This window comes from Calypte anna, chromosome 19, assembly GCF_003957555.1.
Source record: "Calypte anna isolate BGI_N300 chromosome 19, bCalAnn1_v1.p, whole genome shotgun sequence".
Taxonomy (NCBI): Eukaryota; Metazoa; Chordata; class Aves; order Apodiformes; family Trochilidae; genus Calypte; species Calypte anna.
The window spans coordinates 5,959,209-5,983,460 of NC_044264.1; the positions used below are offsets into that span (position 1 = coordinate 5,959,209).

The window sequence follows — 24,252 nt, forward strand, 5'->3', positions numbered from 1 at the left end:
CTACTGTCACCCAAATTAAAGATAGAGTACTGCATGAGACAGAGGGGTAGCTAAATAAAACAAGAACTAGGGGGAGGAAAAAAATTACATAGCTCATACAGAATGCTGGAAAAGTCAGTAATTAAAACTGTTGCAACCCAAACCTAACCGGTCTTTTGACAACCAACCAGGCATGATTCATTACAAACAACTTCCATTAAATTCTATCTTGCCAGTAATTTCTTTTGAACAATTTAAAAATTCCAAATCCTAGTATGTGAATATCCTAGTATATGAATTACTTGGAGAGAGCACTCATCAGGCTAATGCAATAGTTTTGGATTCAGGAAGACAAACTTGGCGGAAGAAAAATTTCTCTGTTAATTCAGTGTGAAGGCTCCAAAATGTCAGGGAAGTGAAAATGGCCTCATTGTACTCCCTCTTCCTCAAACTCAACCCTGTAGCCACAGGAGCAATGAAATGAATTTTGCTAGTTCCCTTTTTGAACCTTGCTTTGGTTTAATTTAGTTGCTGAAACTGCCATGAGGACACTTTCTGAATGTAGCAAGAAACTAGAGCTAGCACCAGCCTGCCCACTATACCCATTTAGACTGAACTGGGATTTCCCTTCAGTCTGGGGGACCTGATGTTCCAACACTTACTGGTAGGCATAAGGGGTTGTCTCCTGGAAGCCACAGCTTTGTCTGGTAATCTCCATCGGATCAAGACCAAGCTTATCAACCCCTTATGTATCTGCTCACTTTTGTTCTGGGCTGAATTTGAAACCTATCAGAACACGGGGGTGTGGGAATTTAAAAAAAAAAAATAATAAAAACAGTACCAACAGTTCTGTTGGTTAGTCTCACCCTTTCTAACAAAATATCACTGTCTACATGAATGACACCAGCTTGTCCAATTTGGTTTGTGCAGCACATGTAGTGATTCATTTGTCACTGAAGGGCAGGTTCACCTTCTTAGCCCTGGAAGCTGGGACTTCCCCAAAGTAACAAGTTATTGTAAAAAGTAAAATGACTTTGTATTTAACTCCCAGTGCAAGAGCTCTGACAAGACACTAATTCCTTAGGTGGTGGTTCACTAAACACACTGTCTCCAGAGACAAACAGTAAGGATTTACTCAAGATAAAAACAAAACACTGTGAAAATATTTTTCCTTATTGATGTAGGATTAAGCAACTATTGCAAAATATCCTTGTCTGTGAATAGTCATTGCTGCTACTTAAATGAATTACCTCTGGATGTATGCACAAGCTGAACACGATATGAGAAAATGCTTGAACAATTTTGTATCTCAAACAAACTGATCTATATTTTCACAGAAACAGCCTAGGTAGACTGAAGACAGTCAATGTTGCCATGAACATTTGCATCAAAAGTCCTTGCTTAGCCAACCATGAATAGAAATAATCCCACTCACATGCAATTAGCAATGTGAAAAGCCAAGATTTCAATGCTGAAGTCCAATGAGTAACCTGATTTTTCAGAATAACAGTTTAAAATGATGTCTGAATTTTCCAGTTTGTTCTTTGCTTAAAAGAAATGCTTGCAGGTTGTGCTTTAATAGCCCTGTGGATGTGGTACCTTCATCTGGAAGTCAGCATGATACCACCACATGAAATAAAAGCAGAGACCACCAGCTATAGCAATGGACAATATTAAGGCTTGCCTTTGCATCTAGATGGGATTGATTATCTCAGCCAGTTAAGCAGTGCTTTAACTGAGTAATTTTCAAGGGCAGTGAGGAAACAAGGGGAGATTAAACTCTTGAGACACAGTCAGGAGGTGTTGTTTGTGTAGACAGCTTCTGATGGTACCTGCCACTTGGTATTCCAAAGGCAAAACAACAAAATCCAGAAAAATGTTCATACGACCCTCTCTAACCTATGGATGAGATGTTCCCTGCAATAAGGGTGTAGCATTGGCTGGGTAAAGAGACCCAGTTGCCAACACTGCAGCCTCCTACTCACTTCATTTGCACTCTTCAATTAAGCACTGGGATACTGTATCTTTAAGTGGTGAACAGACAGGGAGAACACACACAGATGCTCCTACTTCATCCGATTGCTTCTCCTTTTGGCTTCACTGTCATCCAGCAGTGAAGAGAGGATCTGGTAGGGCTGTGGCTGCTGTGGTCCTCCACGCTTGATCTTGATGCTGGTTCTCAGAGGGGAGCCCGGGATCACATCTTGTCCAGAGCCTGGCTCAATGGAAGATAAAGAGTCTGTAAGGAGAGAAAGTCACGGGAAAGCACTATTTAACAGGGGAGGCTAAGGAAGGGATAAATGGGCCCTTCTGAAGGATACTGCAGGGACAAGTGTCATCCCTCCTGTTGTCTTTCCATCCAGCAAGCAAGAGAGGAGCTACCTGTTTGCTGCTATCACCCTACTCCTACATGAGATCTTTTCTCTCTGCTCTAAGCTCACTGGGGTAAGTACAGGCCCAGTAGGTTCTGTACTCATTTGTAATTAATTTCTTTCACTGATTGTAGTTGTGCTTAGGCTGCAGCTGCTGCTTGGCAGTGCCCACAGGCTCCTGGGATTGAAGGCTGGGGCCAAGCAATCATTGGGAAGTGATGCTCCTGGGGTTTAAGTATCATTTCCCTCCCTGTAAAGAAGGACACTTTGAGGCACTGAAAAGACTGAATGAAAGGACTGATCCATCCTAGGCTACAGCCCAATTAGCAATACAGCTGAGAATGAATATTTCTCCCAGCACACCTTGGTTTGATCCCACAAGGCAGCCTTTGACTGCTGCAGGTTTTGTGCTGCTTCACTGCCAAACCATCTGGGCTTTTGTGTGTCCTTTTTGTGGGCTGCTTTCTGCACTTTGCTAGGCCAGATCATCTCAGACTGCCTTCCCATTGCAGAGGTTTGTTTGCTGGTATGTTTTGGCTTGTTGCTTGGGTGGCTGTGGTTTTGGAAACCACACTGATTGGGATGTTTCTCTGGAAAATGAGAGCATGCCATTGGCATTTCTGCGTGGGTCTTTCAAGCTGGGCTGAGTTGGGCTGCTCAGGGACCTGTGGTAAAATCCTTAACACCTATGGTGGGAACATGACCAGATAGTTGGTGCTGGGTGAGTTAAACCTGTGCAATGCCTTTCAGTGCAGGGTGGTCTGGGCTCAAGGAAATTCTGTTTTGTTATTTTAGGTCTTTTACTGTTTGGGGTTTTTAAAAGCCATATAGACATACAGGGATAAACATAATTGAACAAGACAAAAATGCTTTACTTTCCAAGTTCTCTTTCTAAACAACAGTATTTTTTGGGGGGCCTAAAATGGGTATTAAGGTAAAAAATTGAATTAACTCAGCACAGAAGAAAGCACAGAATAAAAAATACAATAATCTAGGATAGGATTAAATAGGATTTAAAAGAAACATTTTATATACAGACATGCAACACAGGTGTTTAAACATGACCTCAACTACAATGTATATTTAAAATCCATCCATTTGTGTTGATGCAGTTACACTGGTATAGAGGTATACCTGGATAAACATATCTCATCTCCATCCCAAGCAGTAACACAAAAGACATTTTTATCAGTAAAAATGGTTTGCTAAAAAGGCTGTTTCAAGCCAGCAGCACTGCATGCCTTGCTGCTGTATTGCCAAGCAGACAATGGACAGAACAGATAAATGAGGCAGTTCTGCAGGGGCAGCCCCAGAGTCCATACAGGCTGCCTGCAGAGCTGACATTACACTTTGTATAAGGGAAATGACAATGGAAGGGGAGGCCCTGCATCCTGTAGACTGTGCTGTGCCTATGGACTGGGTTCTCCTTCCCCTCTTTCCCAGAGAACATTAAGGCTGGGCATGGGTTACAGCCTGGGTAATCTAGGGGGAACCTTCCTGGTACCACCACCAAAGCAAAGCAGGCAAACATCTCCTGCTCATGGTGTATAAAATCCAATGAAAATAGGAAGCAAACTAGAATTAATGTGGAGGTAAGGTCAGGGTGACTGTGGTTAAATCATGGTTTTGTGATTCATGATTTCCCAAAAAGCTTAAGCTGTTGCTGCTTTTTGCTTGGAAACAGTGCTTTGGGCCTCCAGAAGCCACAGGGGTGTTGAACATTAAGAGCAGTGCAGCCCCCAAAGCCAGGTCAAGCCCTGTAACAGAGAACCATGCACTGACAGTGCTCTGGCTTGCAGGACCCAGTGGCATTTTCATTTTAGCACTCTGCTGGCTTCAGAAAGGGCTCGTGGCATCTTTGTGCACTTTTAAAGTCACTTGTTTGGAACTGGTGGACATTTTAACCATTCAGCATTTTCACTGGCTGAATCAATATCCAAAGGCCACTTCATAAGCACAGTGGATGTTGATCTGAAGGAAAGTCTTTACAAGTGAGGCCAGGAATGAAGTGCCATGTGCCAAGGAGAAAATAGAAAGAAAAGTGCTATGGGACTTGGTTAAAAAAATGCTTTTTTTAGTGCTGAGGAATGGGCTTGCATTTTGCCTCTACTCTGTTTCTGAAAGGGGAGACATTGGCACAGCAACATTTGGCAGCTGTGAGAGAATTGATCCTCAAGTATCCCAAAGGGAGGGGGGTCTGATCTGTGACTACACAAGCCCATACTCTGGTTAAGGGAATAAAACACTCATTAAAGGATGATGCCACACACTGTACTAGTGATGGCTGACAACAGACAATATAAAGTCTATCTCAACAAAGAACATGTGAGACTTTCTTTAAATCTGACTGTGAAAGCAGGTTTTATGTAATTTATAATCACAAGACATTCAGGGATCACTGGTTTCAGGGTAATGTGTAGCAGTGGTTGGGCTTTCTCTGTGCAGTACAGTGCTACAGAAGGGAAGGGCCTCAGTGGTGTTAAAGTCACTTGGAAGACACGATTAACAGGATTAAATTATCTGGCCTAAAGACTTGAACAAAGCAGCTCCCTGGGAAGCTGGTAGATGATCTGTGCCACATGGCTTGAGCTGCTGCTCGTGACTTGGCTTTCTGAATTGCAAACAAAATTATTGCCAGGGTCATTTCACCTGCTACTGTAAAGCCAGAGAAACCATGGTGGAATCTTTAGTGCCAAAACAGCTCTAAGCATTCTTTACATCATGTTGAGTACTCCATTTTGAAAACCTGGCTTAAACAGGTACTAAACTGAGGGTTTAGGGCACTGTTCAATCATCGAGGAGCAGCCAGAACAGAGCTCCTAACTGTCCAGAAAAAAAATCTTAACAATGCTTACCATGAATTCCTATCATGTGCTCAAGAATTAATACCCTCTCTGCTAAAATCTTCAGAGCTTCTCGAAGTTGTTGGACACCTTCCCCCTGTGAGAAGGAAAAGAAAACTAACATTGGTATAATGCTGCAGGATAGGCTTCTTGTTCATCTGGTGGCCTCCACAACACCAAACTATGTAGTGTGACTGCTGAGAAAGAGAAAAGATGTAAAAGGGGAGAAAAGGTGTAAGGGTTAAGTAGGAATGCAGGAGAAATCCCTCTTGAAGAAAAGCTCCTCAGTTATGCCTTGTGTTTGCAGAGCCTCTGACCCAAAGCCAAGCCTTTCAGTTTGGTTCCTGCTTGTGCAGTGGGCCAAACCCAGGGTGCAAATTCCTGTCAAACCTTAAGCAACTATGCTGAGCTACCTGGAGAACAGGTTTTGCTCTCATCTGACATTTACTCTGAACATCAGTGACTTACCTGGGCTTTCTCTTTGTTGTCCACCACGAGACTGGGACATGTGGTTAGCATCATCTTGTTGCTCCCTTAGGAACACTGTTTCCTTAGGAACAGTGGCCTGCAACCCACCTTCTCACAGAGCTCTTAGCTGGGCCAAATGCAGCCTGAAACCTGTCCACACACTTTCATGTACATTGAAGCTGTAGCTTATTGCCCCCCATTGCCTCAGATATGGGCTTGAAGGGACAGTCAGATGTTGAGAAGTACTTTATGGTAGGAGAGCAGAGATGTAAGAATGTCAATTCTCTGCACATGCAGTTTGATCTCTTCTGGGAGTCTGTCCCCAAGCTTGTGGGAGGGACAATGTGGAGTATTTCCTTACTTCATAGCAGCTCTGTTGGCAGAACAACCACTGGGGACTAAGGAGGTGTTCAGAGAGCAGGGTGACAAGGACAGCTGGCAATGTGGCAAAGGAAAGCTCAATGACAAGGGCTTTGAATAGGCATTAAGAACAAACCCAGGGTTCAAATAATTTCTTGCTCTGCACTTTTAGCTGTGGACAGGTTCCTTGCTCCCACAGAGCAGCCTGCCAAAGGGAGTATGGTTGAAGCATAGTAAGGAGACAAAAAGGAGTGTAGAACAACAGTAAAAACACATGCTTACATCAGCACCTTTGTCACCTTCCTCACCCTTCTTGCCTGGTTCACCCTAAAACAGACAAGAAACAGAATTTTTTTTTCATGTGACCAAGAATGCTGTTCAGGATCACTTCCATTCCTTCCCTCCAAGGGAACAATTTAAAGGCAGAAGCTTTTTGCCAGCAGAAAACACACTGATTCTCTGACACTTCACACCAAGGGTCTTAAGTGCTCATTCAAGCTCTGTCCTGGCTCCCAAAAGCTTCCCAAGAGGTCATCACCATTTCCAAGACTGATGAGCTTGGCCAGGAGTGGCCAAGGAGGGGCTGTCTGCAACAAGACTATGCATCTCATGACCATCTCAATGAGCAATGCTTTTAGCTCACACTGAGATAAAAATACTGTTCCCCTCCCTCAAACATGCACGTGTTCCTCTTTGAACATAAAATCCTCCATTCTGCTTTTATTCATTAGTCACATCACTTTCTGCCTCTGAAGATGCTCATTAAGCTTTTCTTGAACAAAGATCCCTATGTGCTGTGAACACAGGTCTGATGTTCCCTCTAACCAGGAATTTCATGCATTTCTAGAAGACCAGATGACAAGGACAAGCTAGACATAGAACAGGGGAAAGGGCTAACAGACTGATGAATAAACTAGAGTGGAAATGCCAGGGCTCCACAAACTTGCTGGACATTGCTGAGATAGTTGCAAAGGAGGGATGGGTATCGGAGGAAGGACTGAAGGAAAGGTTGTGTAAATGGTACAAAATGATGAGGTGGAATTAAGGAAGAGAGAAAAGAAACCTCCCAGAGGACCTAAAACTTCTCTGGGTGCTGCCAGCTGAGAAAAAAAACACCCCAAAACCCAAAAAACAACCCAGCTTACTCTACTAGCCTACTTTCAGCCAATCTTCATCTCCACTGTTTGGTTTGCACCCTACCCATGTGTACCAGTGCCAGCATCTCCCATGTGCTTCTGTTGTGGTATTGCCAAAAAGTCACTTCAGATGTCTCAGTCTCATTAAAGGGTTCCCAGCTCAGCTTGGCAGACCAAGGAGCAAGTTGAGAGCAGCTGATACACTTTGTGTTCTTTAATACTGCCCACCTTGGGGCTCCAGTACTGCAGGAAGCTCCCAGGGCAGGGAGAGGGCTTCTGCCTGCCAAGGCTTAGCTAGAGAGGTTCTACAAGCAAAGCAAACTCCTGAGCACAGCATTTCTGCACCGTGCTGCACACGCAGGGACACTGTCTCATTTGCAGAGGAATATGTTGCCCATTGAACAAACACCTACTCTGGAGATAGTTGACCTAAGCATTGGATCTGAGAGAGCTGGTTGAACCAGCTGCAGCCCAGCTAGGTGGTTTTTATGGCACCAGGCAGGCACCAAACCCCTCTGAGTTCATCACTTACAGGAAATCCCTTAATGCCCCTCTCTCCAGTCAGACCTGCTTGCCCCTGTTGGAAATAAAGTAAGTGTCATTAGGAGATATTTTTCCATTTGACAAGAACATAGTGTAATTTTTACTAGTGGAATTAAGCAGGCTTAATGAAAAACCTTATACTTGGGATAATACGAAAAAAAATTCCTTTCTTTTGACATGATCACTTGGAGACAGAAAAAGGGGGGGTTCATGGTTTTCTGTCAGGTACCAGCTCCAAATCCCATCACACTCTGCAGAGGTTTGGTTTGATAGAGAGCTTCTCAACTCAGTTCCCTCTCAGTAACACGATTAGCAAGTTTTTAAACTTTACAGCAGTCAGTTATATTATAATATATATATATTATATTATATTATACTCCAGCCAAGGAATTTGGCTGGAGATAGACTTCATACAAAAATACCACGTTCTTCCCTCTAGTAAAACTGATGGTCCAGACAGCAAACAGAGCTCAGGACTCCCACAGAGCACTGATTTAATCTTCCTCCTGCTCCACACACACATCCCTGTGCTAACCCCAACAGCTACTGATCAAAACACACCTACAGTATTTTGTCTGGTTGGTTTCTTTTTCTTGCTGTGCTAATTTTCACATTGTTCTCATGAAGAGGAACAGTTAGAAGTGGTATGTGTTGGTTTGGGGAGAAATGAAATGCCATCACACTGAGGATCTGAGCATCTCTTTTCCTATTTTCCTCTGCAGCTTTGGTTTCCCACCCTGGAGCAGGGCAGAATCCCTGACCATGAGAACAGTTATAGATTATTTCATTACAAAGCAGGAGCTGGGATAGAAGAAGCCAAATTTAAAAGCATCTTTAGAAATCCATTGATGAAACAACCACATATTTAACCTGGCTCTTTTCTAGACATGCACAGAAACAAACCCATCCTTTTTCCCTAAAAAAACTGCCTAGTTGACAGCAGCTTTTGTAGTATTTCCCGAGAGAGAGAGAGCTGCTTGGTTACTGTGTCCATCAAACTGCTTTGTGTTAAAAAAACAATGAGCTTTGGGCATCTAAAAAACTACAAGAGACCATAGAGAGCTGGGTAGTGCTTGGTGAGCAGCCAGCCAGCACGAGACCAAGGCCTGGAGCAACATGGAGAGCACTGGGAGGAAGGCCCAGTTTGTCAGGTGCTCTGAGCATCTTCAAAGGGAGATACTTGCATTCTGCACTGGACGGAGGAAAGCCTGTGAAAAAGCACAGGCAAGAGGCAAATCACAGAGAGGAGGTGTAGCAGTGCAGTCAAAACACACAAACAGGCTGTTCTCTGTGTCCAGGAGGAACAGAAAGGATGTTAGCAGCTTAAAGGGGATCAAAGGATATTTAGGCTGGATGTTAGAAGTATCTTTTCTCCCAGGCCCTTGCTAGCTGTACCTCTGCAGGCTGCCTGGAGATGATGTGCTCATCCCTCCCTGGCACTGGGGAAGAATCAGATGAAGAGAGGCTGATGTGCCATCCAGAGGATGTGCTCAGACTGCTTCAGGTCTCTTTTACATCTGTTCTTTCTGAGATTAAGCAGGAAGAATGTATAATAACATTTTCTCAGATCTCACTAGATAATGTAAACCCTCCTCTGCTTCTGCACAGCTGCACAGCTCCTGCAGTCTGTGTAAAGCTCACCCTAATTTGTATCCACCAAACCCAAAATTGCAGCATGTAGCTGTCAAAACCAGCACTCAAATCCACACTCACAAAAGACAAAAAGCACACAGAACAACCTACACAAATTCTGCCAGAAAAAGCAATTGGCTTCTTTTTCCATCCTAGCAAAGGGAAGACTGGAAATACAATTTATTTTTTCTATTTAGTAGGATATTTTCCTAGTTGAAAGTCTCATTTGTCACAAACATAGAAGGAGAGTTACAACTTTGAATAGCTAACCAGGAGGGAACACAATCAAGTCTGAAGGGTTTGTCTGTACTGAATGAACACAATGCAACAAAGCTTCCAAGTAAATACAGTTTTAGCAATACAGTCAACCACAAACTAAACCAAAATGTTAAACAAATCATTGAGGGTTCTTATCAGTGTCCTGGATAGCAGCTTGACACTGTGGTTTATATCACGCCTTTTTGGTTTTATAACTGAAAATTAACATGTAATAAACTGTAATCAGATACTCTGTGCTGAAATCTCATTAGTTAAGGTTTTGCTCTCTATCAGGTTCTTAAATTCTAGCCCCAGAAACACAAGGGGGTGGCAATGCAGCCATCACTGCAGACATCCATCATTTTAGAGGTACCAAGCAATACTGTCCTCCTTCTCTTTCTTTTCTTTGACTCTGCTCCACACTAGGAGCTCCATCCACATTTATCTGGGTCCAGTTCTACATTTTGCAGATCTAATTGCTCAATGATTCTCTACACACAAATTCTCAAATGATTTTGCATTCCCAGTGTCTCTCAGAGGAGATCTGAAAGGCCTTTTGGAAAGTCAGAGGAAGAAAAGGAGCTGAAGGCCCAAATGTCACTTTGAAATGCTTCAAACTGCTTGAATGCTGGACTGGCAATCTGGCACATTTATATTCTTGTTAGATTTTATTTTGGTAATTCCTACATTTCACCAAATAACATTCAAAAAGTCCTTCTATCTACGCTTAGCTATTAGCACCTGACAACCCATGAAGGGCTGAAGTATAGCACATACACATATTAAGAACATAATTCCAATAATTCTAAATGTACTAAAGAACATCATTTGACATTTGGCTTCAGTTCAGGAAAAGTCTGACAAGCTTTCACTGCCTTATTTCCACAAAAGAAAGAGTTCAGTTACTCCATCCAAAATCCTCAATACTAAAGAGCTTTGGTTGGCAGAAGAAAGTTGGGCTCCACAACCCTTGCTACACCATGGATTTGCTACCTGAAACTCCCTGGGGAACACCAGACTTTGCAAGCCCTTTATCTGTACAGACAACCTTGCAGAAGACCTAGAAACTCTGCATTTAACATCACTGATGAGTACAGTCCCACAGAATGTGGAAGGGCTGTGGTGTCTGTAATTCCTGAGGCAGCAGCCCAGGGTTGGTGGGAGTCTCTCTGTGTCTGTAAAACCTTACCCTCTCTCCTCTGTCTCCTTTGGAGCCTTTTGGCCCAGGTTGTCCTGGAGAGCCTGGTAAGCCCTAGAAGAGATGCAGAATGAGAAGGAATTAATTTCTACTGTGCACCCTTTGTGTAGGTGTAGTGAATACATATCCCAGTGATCCTCAGATCCTGAAAACCTCATACACCCACTAAGCAATTGGGATGATTTTCTTTTACCCTCAAGCAAGAACAGTGGAGCTCTGTTTGCAGCTAGCCTGCGACCTATAGTTTCTGCATATTCCTCTATTCTGGTTTTTTTTGCACTGCAGGCTACTGATGTAACATTTTAGGGGGTCAGTATGACAGGATAGGTCTTGCTCTCAGTTACCAAGAAGAAAGTAATAGACAGCATGGTTAGCTTAAAAATCCCCACTACTTTCCTTCTTCATAATTGCCTCAGTGGGTGGCATAAGTAAGCATACATACCTGAAAATTAATTGGATTATGCAGTGGAAATTATTTTGAAGCTATTCATTCACCCTAATAAACAATTTTCAAATTAAGCCCAAACTCTACTAATAATTTTGCTCCCTGGGTTGAGTAAATCTATAAAGCAGTCACCAAAGGATAAGAAGGGCAGAGAGTCTCCAGATTTCTACTAATTGAACTGCTTTGCAGAAATTGATCCAAATTCTTAACTTATCCACCCAGCAAAGCCACAGCTGTAAACCAGGCAGGGAGAGAGCAACATTAGCTTCCCACGACCATATCCAAGGTTCTATTTTCCATCTCAAGAGACCACTGCTCCACTCCAGGCTGCTGGTGATTTCAATCCATCTGCTTATCAACAGCCCCCAGAACCCCCTGTCTCTCCCTGCCCAGAGAAATGGGCTCCTGAGAAACAGCTGCAAGGAGCCTCAACATCTGGTTTAGTGGCCCAACAAGACTGGACATAAGTGGGGAGGGGAGCAGTAGTGCTCACCATTAACATCTTGCTCCTTGCCTGCAGTGAGGGAGTCAGAACCTCAGGTCTGGTTCAGGGGGTGAGCTTAGGGCTGTCAAAAAAGGCATGGCACCAACCAGCCTTGGCCCCATGTCAAACATGCAGCATGAACAAAGCTTAATGCCTGTCAGTATCCTTTGCCCTTGACAGCTCTCAACAGTGATTTTCAGTGTGTTATTACACAGGGATGCTCAAGAACACTCAATCTCACAAATCTAAAAGAAAAAATAAATTATAGTGCTGCGTGTTAAAAAGCCAGACTCTACTACAGAACCTATTTATGAATTGTGAATTACCTTATATTTAATCATGTTAAACTGCATCTGTCATTTTGCTGCCAAATTTCCCAATGTGTTCACATCTATCTGGAGTTTCTCATTGTTCTCCAGAGCATTCACTAATTGAAATGATTCTGTTACACTGGCAAACTTTCACTAACCTGCTGCCCATTGCTTCTTCAAACTGATGAATAAATACATAGCAAAAATCTCCTTTCTCTAATATCTAGCAATTCCAAACCTCTTCTTACCAGGTTTTAAGTTACATCCCTCAGCTGAGTTAACCTTTGTCTCTCTCTGTGCTCTTAGCTTTTATCTCTTTAGTTGTGTTAGATTCTTCTGAAATATTTGATGTTACTGGTTTAGCTCCACCTTATGTAATCTCTTCCCAAAACTGGAGTCCCTTTGTGCCAGCCAACCACAATTTTGAGTAGTTTGGCAGTTCACTATTCATCATGACTTCACTTCTTCCCATTTAACCACATTTTTCCATCCATGTGAGTACTTCACTCTTCTCCTATCATAAATTGAGTGAGTTTATCATACTCCTTTATTACCTCCCACTTTTTTGTATCAATAAATAATCAAATTCATGGGAATATGTGATCATTTTTTTTCTTCAATAGAATGTGCTTAACAAATTCACTTTGGTGAATTGGTGAATTCCCACTGATGCATTTTGTGTTCTTTTTCTGTGTTCCACAGGAAACACAGTATTCTTCTATCACTGTGTTAGTAAAGCCCACGTCAAATCCTTTGCATCAGCTCAGGCCAAAATGTTTTGACACAGCAACAGCAAGCTGTGCTGTTATGATGAAGGGAAAATGCAGAAAGCACAACCATTTCAACCTCTCAACACAATTCAGAGTGAAAAGGTATTAAAATCAGGGGATCTCACAGGGAACAAAACATCAGATCTAAGACTGAGGAACTCCTCTCTCTCTGTGCAATGAGGAGATGCTTCATACCTAAACCTCCCCTGCCTCAAAGCACTGAAACACCTTACTTGTGATCCCGGGGCTCCGATGGGTCCTGGTGGCCCTTTGGGTCCTGATGCACCTGGTGGCCCTGGTGGGAAGCATAATTTGAAAGAATTTTAAGCAGATTTAGAAAAAGGACCCTAAATTCCAAACACATGCACTTCCTTGCCTCAGTCTCTCGATGGGTCAGAGCCATCAATCACAGGACTACAGCACGAGAGCTTCATCACACACTGGATATTGGATCCGCCTATCCTGATATAATACATCCCTCTATGCCCTTGGGAAGATGCTAGAGCTCTGGGAGGAAAAAAAGGTGAAAACTTGGCAGGAAGGATGTCAGTAAGAGTCTGCATTTCCATTGTTTAAAACAACAGCTTCTGAGAAAACTTAAGGATCTGAGATCCTTGAAATATCCACGTTAGAGAAACCTCTACATACTGCAGCTGCTGTTTTACAGTCTCACAGGTGGCAAGGACAGTCCAGGAGCTGCTGCCATCTGCCTCCAGTGCTCTCAGAAAGTTATGATGAACACGAAGGTGATGAGGTTGGACTTGAGAGGCTGATGGTGGCAAAGCAAAGCTCTCTCCTGTTCTTTGTTCACTCTAGTGGCAATAAACTCTTAAAGACTGCACAGCAGAAGAGCCTGATTCCAGGATGAGTCCAGCACTGTCTAAACAGGTCAGCTTGTTTTATACAGTCACTTAACACATTAATTCCTTTTGGAAAAACAATTATATCTCAGCAGTAGCTGTTAAATTATACCTGCAAATGGAAGAGAGGATATTTGCTTAGTCTGAATTTAGCAATACACCCCTCTGCTTTAGTTGTCACAACCCTTGAGATGAAACAATGTGGACACAACATACAAGTACAGCTGAATCAGCCTCAGTCATTAATGCACCATATAAATGCTAACATCAGAGAATAAAAGGAGTTTAAGGATAAATGAAAGGCCCTCACAGTGAAAGGAAAAGCCTTTTTTTGCAGCTAATGTGAGTGCACTCCTAAATCTGCACCGTACAGGGAAGTGCTGATGTTTGCAGGAATATTATCATTTAAGCCACCCATCAGCACAGAGAAAAAGAAGACTTGCCACTGAATTTTCATCCCAGATTCTGATTTCAGTTGTACTGGTGACAACCAGAAATAGCTCAGACCATCTCCAAAGTCTGCACAGATATCACAGAGCAGCTGGCCAGACCCTGCCTCTACAGCCACAGGACTGGATCACAGCAGGGGTAAGAATAAATTTGCCCTCATAAAGAAATTCACTGGGCAACCCATTCTGAAAGGCAGCTCTTAATTCCCTTCTCAAGAGGTGTCCTGCCAAAGGTAAAACACTTTGCTACTATAACCAAGTGAGAAACCTGGTTACTTCTTGCCACCCTTCCCACTGTTCTCTTGCCCCTTCGGTAAGGACCACTTGCTTTCCCTGCAGGCATCCCCCAGACCTCCTCCTCCAGCAGAAAATATTTTTGCCCTTCTTCCCCATCATTACAACACAACTGAGTTTATTACCTGGAGGCCCCACCGGGCCCGGGGCTCCCCGTGGTCCTGGCAGGCCAGCCATGATGGTGTCTATGACGGTGGAGGCCAGCTGGGGTTCTCCATCTGTGTTAAAGAGCAGAACAGTGAGTGCCGAGCTGCCAAGGCCCAGCAGGAAGCTCCTCTCCAAAATCCTCTGGCGCCCGTTGCTGGCCAAGGGCAGGCAGTGCTTCAGGATACAAAACCTAGGCTCTTGGTGCAATTGCTCTTTGCTGTCCAAGGGCACAGGCTGCATCCCCCAAAATTTCAAAGCTTCTCTGGCCTCTGGTAATGCCACGAAAGTCCTTTCTATCAAAAATCTACAGAACCTACAGAATCCTGCCTTTGGCTGCCAAAGCTCTGCACTGCACAGCAAGAACTGAACAACAACTTTCCTGTTGCACTTAACCAGGATTAACAAGTTGGCTCCTGGTCACTGGGATAGCAAACCCTCTGAACAATCCACGTTTTCCCTAGCTGGAGGCCACCATGCAGAAATAATGCCCATCTCCTGCCCATGACCTCAAATATATCCCTGTTTCCTCCTTTTACCCGTCCTTTAATCCATCGCAGCTAAATTCCGGGGAACCCTCTGCAGAAGACTGCAAATGTCTCACTGCTACAGTGATGCAAATACCAAGTGACACCAGGAAGATCAGAAGGGTGTTTGCTTACTCTGCAGAGCCCAGCCCAAAGGACATGAGGTGAAATCTCCAGAAATGTTAGCAGACACATTATGAAGCTTTTTCAACTTCTGGAGCATTGGCAGTGACAGAGAGGGCTTTCAAGCTAGTTATTTGAAAGCAGTTCCTAGGGAAAACTGTGAATCTCTTAAACTGCCAACGATGACAGTACATCCCTGCAATGCCTTCCTGGCAGCAGAACAGCACAAGATCTAACCCAGATGCCTCTGAAAATCAAATTTTGTGCCTAAAACCTAAATGCAAACAGGTATTTCTTTGACTATTGTTGCTAACCCCATCCATCTTCCCTTCTTCACAGCCCTGAAACAAAACAACCGAGACTGTTTTCATGTTCAGAAGATACCCAAGTGAAGTGTGTAATCCAATTAATTTGAGTTTTATTTGACCATGTCAAAATCCATCACGGCTTGGGAGCAAGATGAAATTGGGAAATGAGCACTGAGCAGCAGTGAAGGCATTAACAATTGCTGAGCCTTTTGTTTTTAAAGAACCAAGTGGTCAACAAAAATCAAAAGCACATCCACTGAGAGGGGGAGAGGATGAGCTGCAAACAGCCAGGATTTAACTGCTGCTGGAGGTAAGCCAGGGATAAAGATTAGGGTTATAAAACATTCCAGCTAAATGGCACATTGTTAGGATGACAGAGGAACTCCTACAAACCCACCCATTGTAGAGAGACATTGTCAACCAGGTGCCTTGAGTTGCCAAAGAGTGGGTGTGAGTCCACCTGTGCCTGGTTAGGACAGGCCCCTATTGGGCATGAGCAAGACCAGGGGGCCAATAAAGGTGGGACACACACCCACAGAAGGCACCTCAGCTCACTCTGGTGCGAGGCATGGAGAGGCCAGCAGCTCGTCGAGCCTCTGGAGCAAGAAAGGCTCTTCCTGCTACAACCCATCCTGACATTTGATGCAGTTATTTATGAAAGGTGATTCCACAATTGTGACATGGAAGAGAGCTCTGCTCAACAAGCCCTTGAGCTCAGTAGCTCTGGATTTGGCCTCTGCAACACAGGAGCATGGACATACAGGAGACCTTCCTCAGCTGCCTGGTCAGGCAAAACTCACATCAAGGTTTCCTTCCAGGGTGAGCTCTGAATGAACCACAGTCTGAATGAAATGGAATTGAAGTGTGTGAAAGCAAAACCCTCACATTTTTTAAGGGACTCTCTCCATCTTCCCATAAAGCAGCAGGAAGAACTCACACATCCCTATAAACTGCCTTCTCCTTATAAACAGGGGGACATTCTGGGGCTCTGGCAGCTGGAAGTTGTTATAGCAGCCACAAAATAGCTCCAGCAGGAATCTTCCCTTTTCAGCCTTCTTCTGCACAGAGCCAGGCTCTGCTGGGCTCAGGGGCTGCATTTTCTTTGAAGTGCTTCTGGATACAGCAAAGCAAAAGGCAAACAACTCTCTGCCTCATTTGAGAAGACCTTGACACACAACTTGCTCCAGGAGCTTTCCAACTCCTGGCCAAACCAAGAGGACAAGCACAACCACTCTGATCTGTGCAGGTAGGAGAGCTCATGTTCTCTGGAAAAAGGCACAAACATCCTGCAAAGGGAAAATTTGAAACAGGACAAAAATGCCCTGGATGAGGCAGTGTAACCTGCCCAGCCAGAGTGGCAAAAGCATCTCAGAGGCACAGGCCCAAACAGCTTTGAAAGCAGTGGGGATGGTTTTATAAAGCAAACCCAATTCTTTCCAGTCTGTCCTTTCCTTTTGCTTCCTCTGCTCTGCTCTGCTCTCCCATCCTCAGGAGGGGCTACACAGTGCAGCAGGCACTGGCACAGCACTTCCCAATTCTCTGCTCCAGGCCTTTGTTCACCCATGACATGCTGGGCACACAGACAAGTCTGCTGTGCCTCAGTTTCCCTTTGCTCTCCCTACAAAATAGGTTAATGTTCTCTCATATACCTCTGCAAAACAGAATATTTGAGATGTAAGAAAATGGAGCCTTTAACAGAGTGACAGTTGTGGTTTTTTCTCTTACTTTTCTCCAAAAAATGTCTTGCCTTTAGCATGAGAAAGAGGACTGAGCTGACTCTAGACCACAGATCCTATTTCCCTCATTTTTAAGTGGCAGAAGGAGCAAGTGATCCTTGCACAGCAGCCTCAGCAGTGGGGTATGGCAGCTCAGCTTCTAAAATTTCTGACTAAGGGATAAAATCCCCCATTATAGGCTTGATTTGTTGAGACAGGATGGAAATGAAGTAATCCTGTCTTAATTTCTTTCTGCTACCTGATCTGGGGGGAGACAACTGGGACCAATTTCTTTACCACAGCACAGTGAAACTGTGAGAAAATATTTGTCTCCCCATTTTTGGCTTCTGCCTGCTGATAAACATTGCCAACAGGAACTTGTTGTGATTAATAAAGGCACAACCATGAACCATGTTCAGGCAGAACCAAACACTGCACTACTACTAATAATCTGATACAGCTTTCTCTCATCTGTGGGTGCACATGCCCTTTACCAGGAATATGCTTCCCTCTGCTGACAACAGCTGGAATCTTGTGCTTATAGTTTTCAGATGTGCTCCATTCAAAACAAAACAAAAAACCCTTTAAAATCAGCCCAGAAATTACAAGGCTAAGTCTTACTGGTTGTAGAGGATCAGTTTTCCACCAAGCTGGGGTAGGTAAAATCAGCCTACATGTAAGCAAAATGGTAAAGTTTTGTAAAAAAAAATCATCTTGATATTGCCATAACTTTATCATGACCACATAACTTGCAGCAAGACTTTTATTAAGAAATAAATGAGGAAAATTGTCATAATATTTTGGGATACTTCTGCAAACCATCACAGGTATGGAGGAAGAGTACAGGACTGCACCAGGGATATAACAGCCACCATCTGCTCAGGGTTTCCAAATCCATGTGGGAGCCAATTGCTGCCCAGTGGTGAAAGTGTCAATACAGACATTTATCCACTCATTTATCCACTTCCCATTCTGGGACAAAACAGAGTTCACCCTTCTCACACATCAGCTGGGAAGGTCATGAAACCAATGCCACTTTTAACCTATCCACTTACTTTGCAAGAAAGAATTTAATTTAAAGGGTGGTTGGAAGGATGGGGCAGCAGCAGCATCCAAACCTTCCATAAGGATCCTTTGGAATACAAGGCTGAATGGCACCATTTGGTGTCATCTGTAAGGCAGTGAGGTGACTGTAATGCAAAACTGTCTAGTTGTAAGGCTCGAGATTTCAGCAGTTGAATCTACATTTTGAAAAAATCTTAGCTTTGAAACACAATTAATTTCATCCTGCTCATATGCTCTGAGCAACTGAATATGAAACTGAGCTGTTGAAATTCTTCCCATATTAAAAATACATCTGTTCACTTCTGGGAAAAGTCTGGAGAGCAAAGTGGGTGGAAGGGAAAGGAGAGCTAGAAAACTGTCAGACATGGGGAGACTTATTAATCCTTGGCTGTAACCAATAAAACTGAGCTTTGAAGCAGGACCTGAGCAGAAGAGCTGGGAAAGATGCACAACTGAAGTCTGAGGGAATGGAGATGCGAGACTGACAGAGCCAGGGCTCCAGGACTCCAGAGCCAGGTGCAGACACAGCTGAGCTCTGCTTTATCATTATTAGATGCCAGCTACACAAGACTGGACCAGAAGAATCAAGTCCACATCTGAGAGCACTTAGATAAAAGCACATGGTGTGCCTTTCCTAGAAAGCCTTTTCTCACCATGTGCAGCACAAATAAAATAATTATATTTTTAAATCACCATAGGCTCAAAGAAACTGACACTGCAGTCACAGGGAAGGAATAAATCAGTCTTGATCTGGGCTTTGGAGTCCCTAGTTCTGTGTTTTGTGTGGATGAGCTATAATGCTGATGCTACTGTGACCCCACAGCAGTGGCACCAAGAGGTCTCTCACCAGCAGTTCTGTTACACCAGCACAGTTCTGTTACACCAGCACCTAATGGGCCACACAGCTCTACTTCTAACCCACTTGTCTCTCATGTATTGCTACCTGAGCTCTGTCATTTCTCTTCACAGCAGCTATTTATGATGGAAGCTTAAAGGACACCAAGTTGTCTCCTCAAAGCTATGATGATCCCAAAAAAACAGCCCCTGGGAACAACCATAAATCCCCCAAACCCTCTTCTCACTGATGGTTTTAGAAGAGCAGTGACTTAGTTCCTCTTGTTGGAGAGGTGAACCCTTCTAGCTTCCAAGTCTTACATGTTTCATCCTGAACAGGAACTTCCAAGAGACCCACATGATGGAGGCAGCTCTCTGAGAAGGCTGGGCCCTGGTGGGAAGAAGAGCTGAGATGCGCCATGCCTTCCCACTGTGCTGGGAAAAAACCATCAACAGAGAAGGAAACTTACTTTCTTTTTCTGCTGTGGGCTGGAGTGAGTAGAGAACCCCTTGTTGGAAGGTAAGAGGGAGGCTTGGGGTGGCTGGTGGTCCTGGAGGACCTGGGGGACCAGGGATCCCTGTTTCTCCTGGAAGTCCTCGTGGTCCTTGAGGTCCCAACAGCCCTGGGCAGAAGCAAGAGAGGATGTGTTAGTGTATTTGATGATGTGCTAATGATGCTATTGTGTAAAAAGTCAGTAAGAAGACAAAGAATTTCTGTTCTGAACTGTAATTGTGGGAATTAGGGCTGTACAGAGAAATAGGAACAGCTTCCTACTTTCCCATTATTTGCATTTAGCATCTCCCTCTGCAAAGCAGAAAGCCTTACTTGGCTCAAAGGTGCTGGGAAATTTAATTAATCAAAGAGTAAAATTCCTCCCCCTCCCTGAGGCTGAGCAAGTAACTGAAGGCAGCGAGGCATGAAATCAGGCACTGCTCTTTCTCTTCCCTTCCACACACCCCTGTGTGTCCCCTCACTGCCAGGAAAGCACAGAGAGCAGCACAGAAACCCAGTCAGGCCAGCAGCAGACCAGTGCTGCTTCCTGCTGGGCTGCAAGGCTCTGTGCTGCAAACTGAGAAACCAAAAGACAGACACATCCTTGGCCAGACTGCAGCCATTGACAGATTGCCAGAAAATGCCAAAAAGTGCTCAGGGCCACTCTCATGTTTAAGGCACATTCCAAGTTTCAGATCTTTCCTGAGCAGAGATTTACAAGGCAGAGCCTTTTAGATGCAAAGAAAACACAGAGCCTGAAGTCTGGCACCTATTGTGTAGTATCACCTCCATCAAAAGATTTAGGAACATTTTGGGGGTGAAGAAAGTCTCCAAGCTCAGGAATGGGGTGAGGTCTGAAAGAATGGCCTCAGAACCCTGTCCCTTCACATACAAAAGCATTGGTAAGTTTGACATCTGGCACCTGACAGCTTGACACAAATGGTGGAGAAAAAAGGAAGTTAAAGCAGGCACATAGTGAGAGGATTAAACAGGGAATGCTCTTCTCCAGAGGCTGACAGATCTGAGACTGGTTTCTTACAGCTCCTGAGCAGAATGGGGAATTGTGAGAAATCCCAGGGAGTGTCATTCCTTTTGCTCAGTGTCCAGGGGATACACTGGAATGAATTCAGTACCAACTGAGGATGCTCAACATGTTGTGTGTCCAACCTTTTATCATCTCTTCTCACAGACTATTTGCATAAAGTGAAATATCTCCTATCATGGTAGCACAGCCCTCCCTCCAGGACTTACCTGGTGGCCCTGCAGGGCCTCTCTCACCCGGTTGTCCCTTCTCTCCTTTTGGCCCTGGTGGTCCTGGAAGACCAGTTGGTCCGACTGGGCCTGGAGGACCAACCTGTCCTGGCAGCCCTGAAAACATTCAGAAAGGAAAACAGTTGGATCTTAGGACATTGCTGAGGTCTTTAGCAAGCTAGAAACCAGGGGAGAGGGACTCAAAGATGCAAGGGGGAGAAATGCAACTTCACATCTATGGGATGATACTGGTGGCAAGAGCTGACTTGTATGTAGAGCAGAAGAGCCAGATTGGACCTTGGTTTTCCTCTTCTTCTTCCAATCTTTAAAGAAATTTTAGAACACAAGGCTGCAGGATGTGTAACTTCAGCTGGGATCTGATAAACTGAGCCCAGACTCTCCCCTTCCCATGGTCTGGAGGGCCCTGGGCAGGTTCTGCCCTAACCCTAATCCTGCCTCTCAAGCTTCTCCTTTGCTAGCTTCATCCAGACACGTCAGCTCCACAGTAGTCCCAACATATCAAAATAGACAAAATGTATTTGCAAAAGCAAAGCAAATCCTGTCTCCCACTTGCTCTGACTGCTCTGTATATACCACCCAGAAATCCTGCATCAAAGATGTTTCCCTTTTCTTTCCTGTTTGCATTCATCTAACAACTGTACCATGCTGTGCACCAGCAGTTTTCATCCCAAACTGAAATTAATGTGCCCACACTTTTGAATTAATGAGATTCACCCCAGTGAATAGGGTGCTGAGCAAAACCCTTGAGAAATATCAGCGAGGCAGCAATTACAGCCCAGTGGGATGTTTCTTGGCAAGTCCACCCAGAGCCCCAGTCAGCCCATGAAAGGTGCAGGCAGCATTTGTAATCTGAAAGCGACTGGTTCCAACCACACTAAATAAAATCTTAATGTTGTTTTCTTTAGTCTGTCAAAATAATAACAACACTTGGCAATTTTATAGTGTTTTTCAGAAAAACACTTCGCCCCTGGCTTACAAAAGTAGAAGCTGCTTTGGAAAGACACTTAAATACTGTGATAACATCAGTGAAGCCTTTAATACCTTTGAGAGGTGGGTGAGTTGTTCTGTCTGCTCAGATTAATGGGTTAATGGTTACAATAAAGGCATCAACTGTCAGAGCCAGGGGGGTCAGAGGTTCCTGGTTTCTGGTCTACAAAAGGGCTTTGAGTATTTGAAAGCAGTGGCAGATGCAAGCTACAAAGCCAAAGGAAGATCTGTTTGAGTCCAAAGTTCAGCACACTCAGATTTCAAGTTTTAGTCTGTACATTACATATCACAAAACCCAGCAGAGCACAATTAAAGTTTTAATAAGCTCTTCAGCAGTTTCCTTTCCATTCCATTCCCTGGTACCAGAAGAGGTACTGGACCTTCCAAGAACAGTGCCAGGAGAACCTGTGCATGTAGGGGTAGAGAGGAATGTATGGGAAAAGAGGGAGAGAAGGAAAAAAAAAGGAACAAGCTGGCCAACTAACACCTTTACAGCTGGCCCCAGAGGGAAAAGGGCTGCACAATAAAAAACAAGGCTCACAGGATGTGATTTGGCTCTCGTTCCCACTCAAGGTGTAGGACAGCCTAACTGAGGCACAAAATGGTGTCCCCCAGACATTCATTCAAACTCTCTACATTTCTCAGAACAAAGCAATAATTAAACCCCTTTGAAAAATTCCCCTTCCTCTCTTTTTAACATTTTTGAGAGATGTCCGAATTATTTTTTCATGCAGAAAAAAATTCTCTCCATTTCTAACCCATGGTGAAAGTGGGCAAGCTGAAGAAGTGGGATTTGACAAAGGCTTTGTGTGGAAGAGTGGACCTGTACTTTTATTTCATTCAGTCATCAATAAAGATCCAATTTAATTTGAGTATTGAACAAGGGATTAAGGTAAAGTTTTAATTTGGATCAATTTGCTTACCCACAGGACACAAACTGCAGACTTCTTTGTGAACAAAGGGGCTCCTTTAATGGATCTCACCTGACAGTGGATGCTGTACTTGGCAAGCTCAGGTATGTAATCAGGAACCCATTTAGGACATCAAGAGCATTGGGTCACAGCCCTGCAAACAGCTTCTGCCCCCTCCCCAAACCCACAAAACACTTGAAACTCCTTCCCAGCATAGAAGGCAGAGCAGCAGAAACACTGTAAGCACAACCCAGTGCTGCTGAGTGTGGGTGAAAACATTTCCTCACTTGTATAAATCAGCCTGAATCCTTCACTTCAACCTCTATAACTCAATCCTGTGAACTTCTGCAGACCAGGAGCAATCACTTGCTGCTAGCATCCTCAATCATGCTGCTGCAGCAGAGCTTTACAGGAAGTGGCACTTACTTCCCTGAAGGTAGAAAATGCTAAAGGAAAGACTGGGAGAAGCAGCATTGAGAAATGTGTCAGGCAAATGCTCACACTGGTGACAAATGGTGTTACCAGCCTAAAAGAGACAAGTGCAAAAGGGAGAAGAAAGAGGGAAAAGATTCAGGGAAATAAGGGAGGGAAACTAATAGGCTAAATCTTCAGCTGGCATAAATCAGCTCTGCTGCAGTGGCATTGCTTTCAGAGAGCTGAAGCCCATGGCCAGTATTTCTCCTGCACAGATAGGAAAGAAAAAGCCATGGGGGAAAATAATATTTAAATAAAAAAGCAGAAGGTGAGCACTTTGCTGCTGGAGACCAAATGAGACATGCAGAGACCTGGATTTTCTTTCTGGCCCTGTCATTAACCTGCCACACACCACCTGTTCCCTTTCCTTCCCCAAGGTTTTCTCTGTAGAGGAGCAGAGTGTCCTCTGTATGGAGCTTACCAAAACAATGCCCTGACTATCCCCAGCAGCTCCCAGTGCCCCTGGCAGGCAATACCAGTAAGATGATAATGGTGTTTCCTCCCATGGCTCAGCACATGCCCTGCTTGTCCTCACCACATCCTCCTGTGAATTGCTTCTCCACCAGGCAGTGCTTTTCATCCTTTCTGTGTGTGGGGGGGGAAGAGACTGTCCCAAACATGATGAAGCTGGTGTTCCACCTCACTGAGCAGAGCAGCCCATGACCAGATAAAACCCAAAGAGGAAACCCTGTCAGGCTCCCAATCCCTAAGGACTCCTGGACCCTTCTGGGTTTTGGGACATATCACAGGCAGGATTGGGCATTGCAACATTTGTGCTTTGAACTACGAAATAGCAGAAACCATTGACTTACCCTGTGGTATCAGCTGCTCCTCTGCACCTCTGTGTCCTTTAGGCTCTAATTAAGAGGGTCAGGGTAAAAAAGAAAAAAAAAAAAAAAAAAAAGGAACAAAACAAAAAAACAAAGATGAAAAATTAGGTCCCTTTCTGCCAACTGGCTCTGGCAGTGTGTATGTTTTCTTAATACTCAGTAAAATG

The 24,252-nt window shown here is 44.1% G+C and overlaps 1 protein-coding gene across 9 annotated transcripts in view; it reads right to left on the reverse strand.

Annotated features, from left to right (window-relative positions):
- Positions 1 to 261: 261 nt before the first annotated feature.
- The window catches only part of COL26A1 (collagen type XXVI alpha 1 chain), a 153,640-nt gene continuing 129,649 nt past the window's right edge, over positions 262 to 24,252 (reverse strand). For 4 of the 9 annotated variants that reach the window (XM_030462633.1, XM_030462629.1, XM_030462631.1 and 1 more), the window contains 10 exons: positions 24,068 to 24,112; positions 20,863 to 20,979; positions 19,589 to 19,741; positions 14,528 to 14,620; positions 13,033 to 13,094; positions 10,781 to 10,843; positions 7,691 to 7,735; positions 6,305 to 6,349; positions 5,207 to 5,291; positions 1,254 to 2,218 (listed from right to left, as the gene is read on the reverse strand). In XM_030462633.1, coding sequence (XP_030318493.1) covers positions 2,046 to 2,218; positions 5,207 to 5,291; positions 6,305 to 6,349; positions 7,691 to 7,735; positions 10,781 to 10,843; positions 13,033 to 13,094; positions 14,528 to 14,620; positions 19,589 to 19,741; positions 20,863 to 20,979; positions 24,068 to 24,112 — 881 coding nt within the window. In that variant the 3' untranslated portion in view covers positions 1,254 to 2,045. Of the gene's footprint in view, positions 2,219 to 5,206; positions 5,292 to 6,304; positions 6,350 to 7,690; positions 7,736 to 10,780; positions 10,844 to 13,032; positions 13,095 to 14,527; positions 14,621 to 19,588; positions 19,742 to 20,862; positions 20,980 to 24,067; positions 24,113 to 24,252 lie in introns of all 9 variants that reach the window. The other 5 variants (XM_030462630.1, XM_030462636.1, XM_030462635.1 and 2 more) reach the window with 5 other exon arrangements.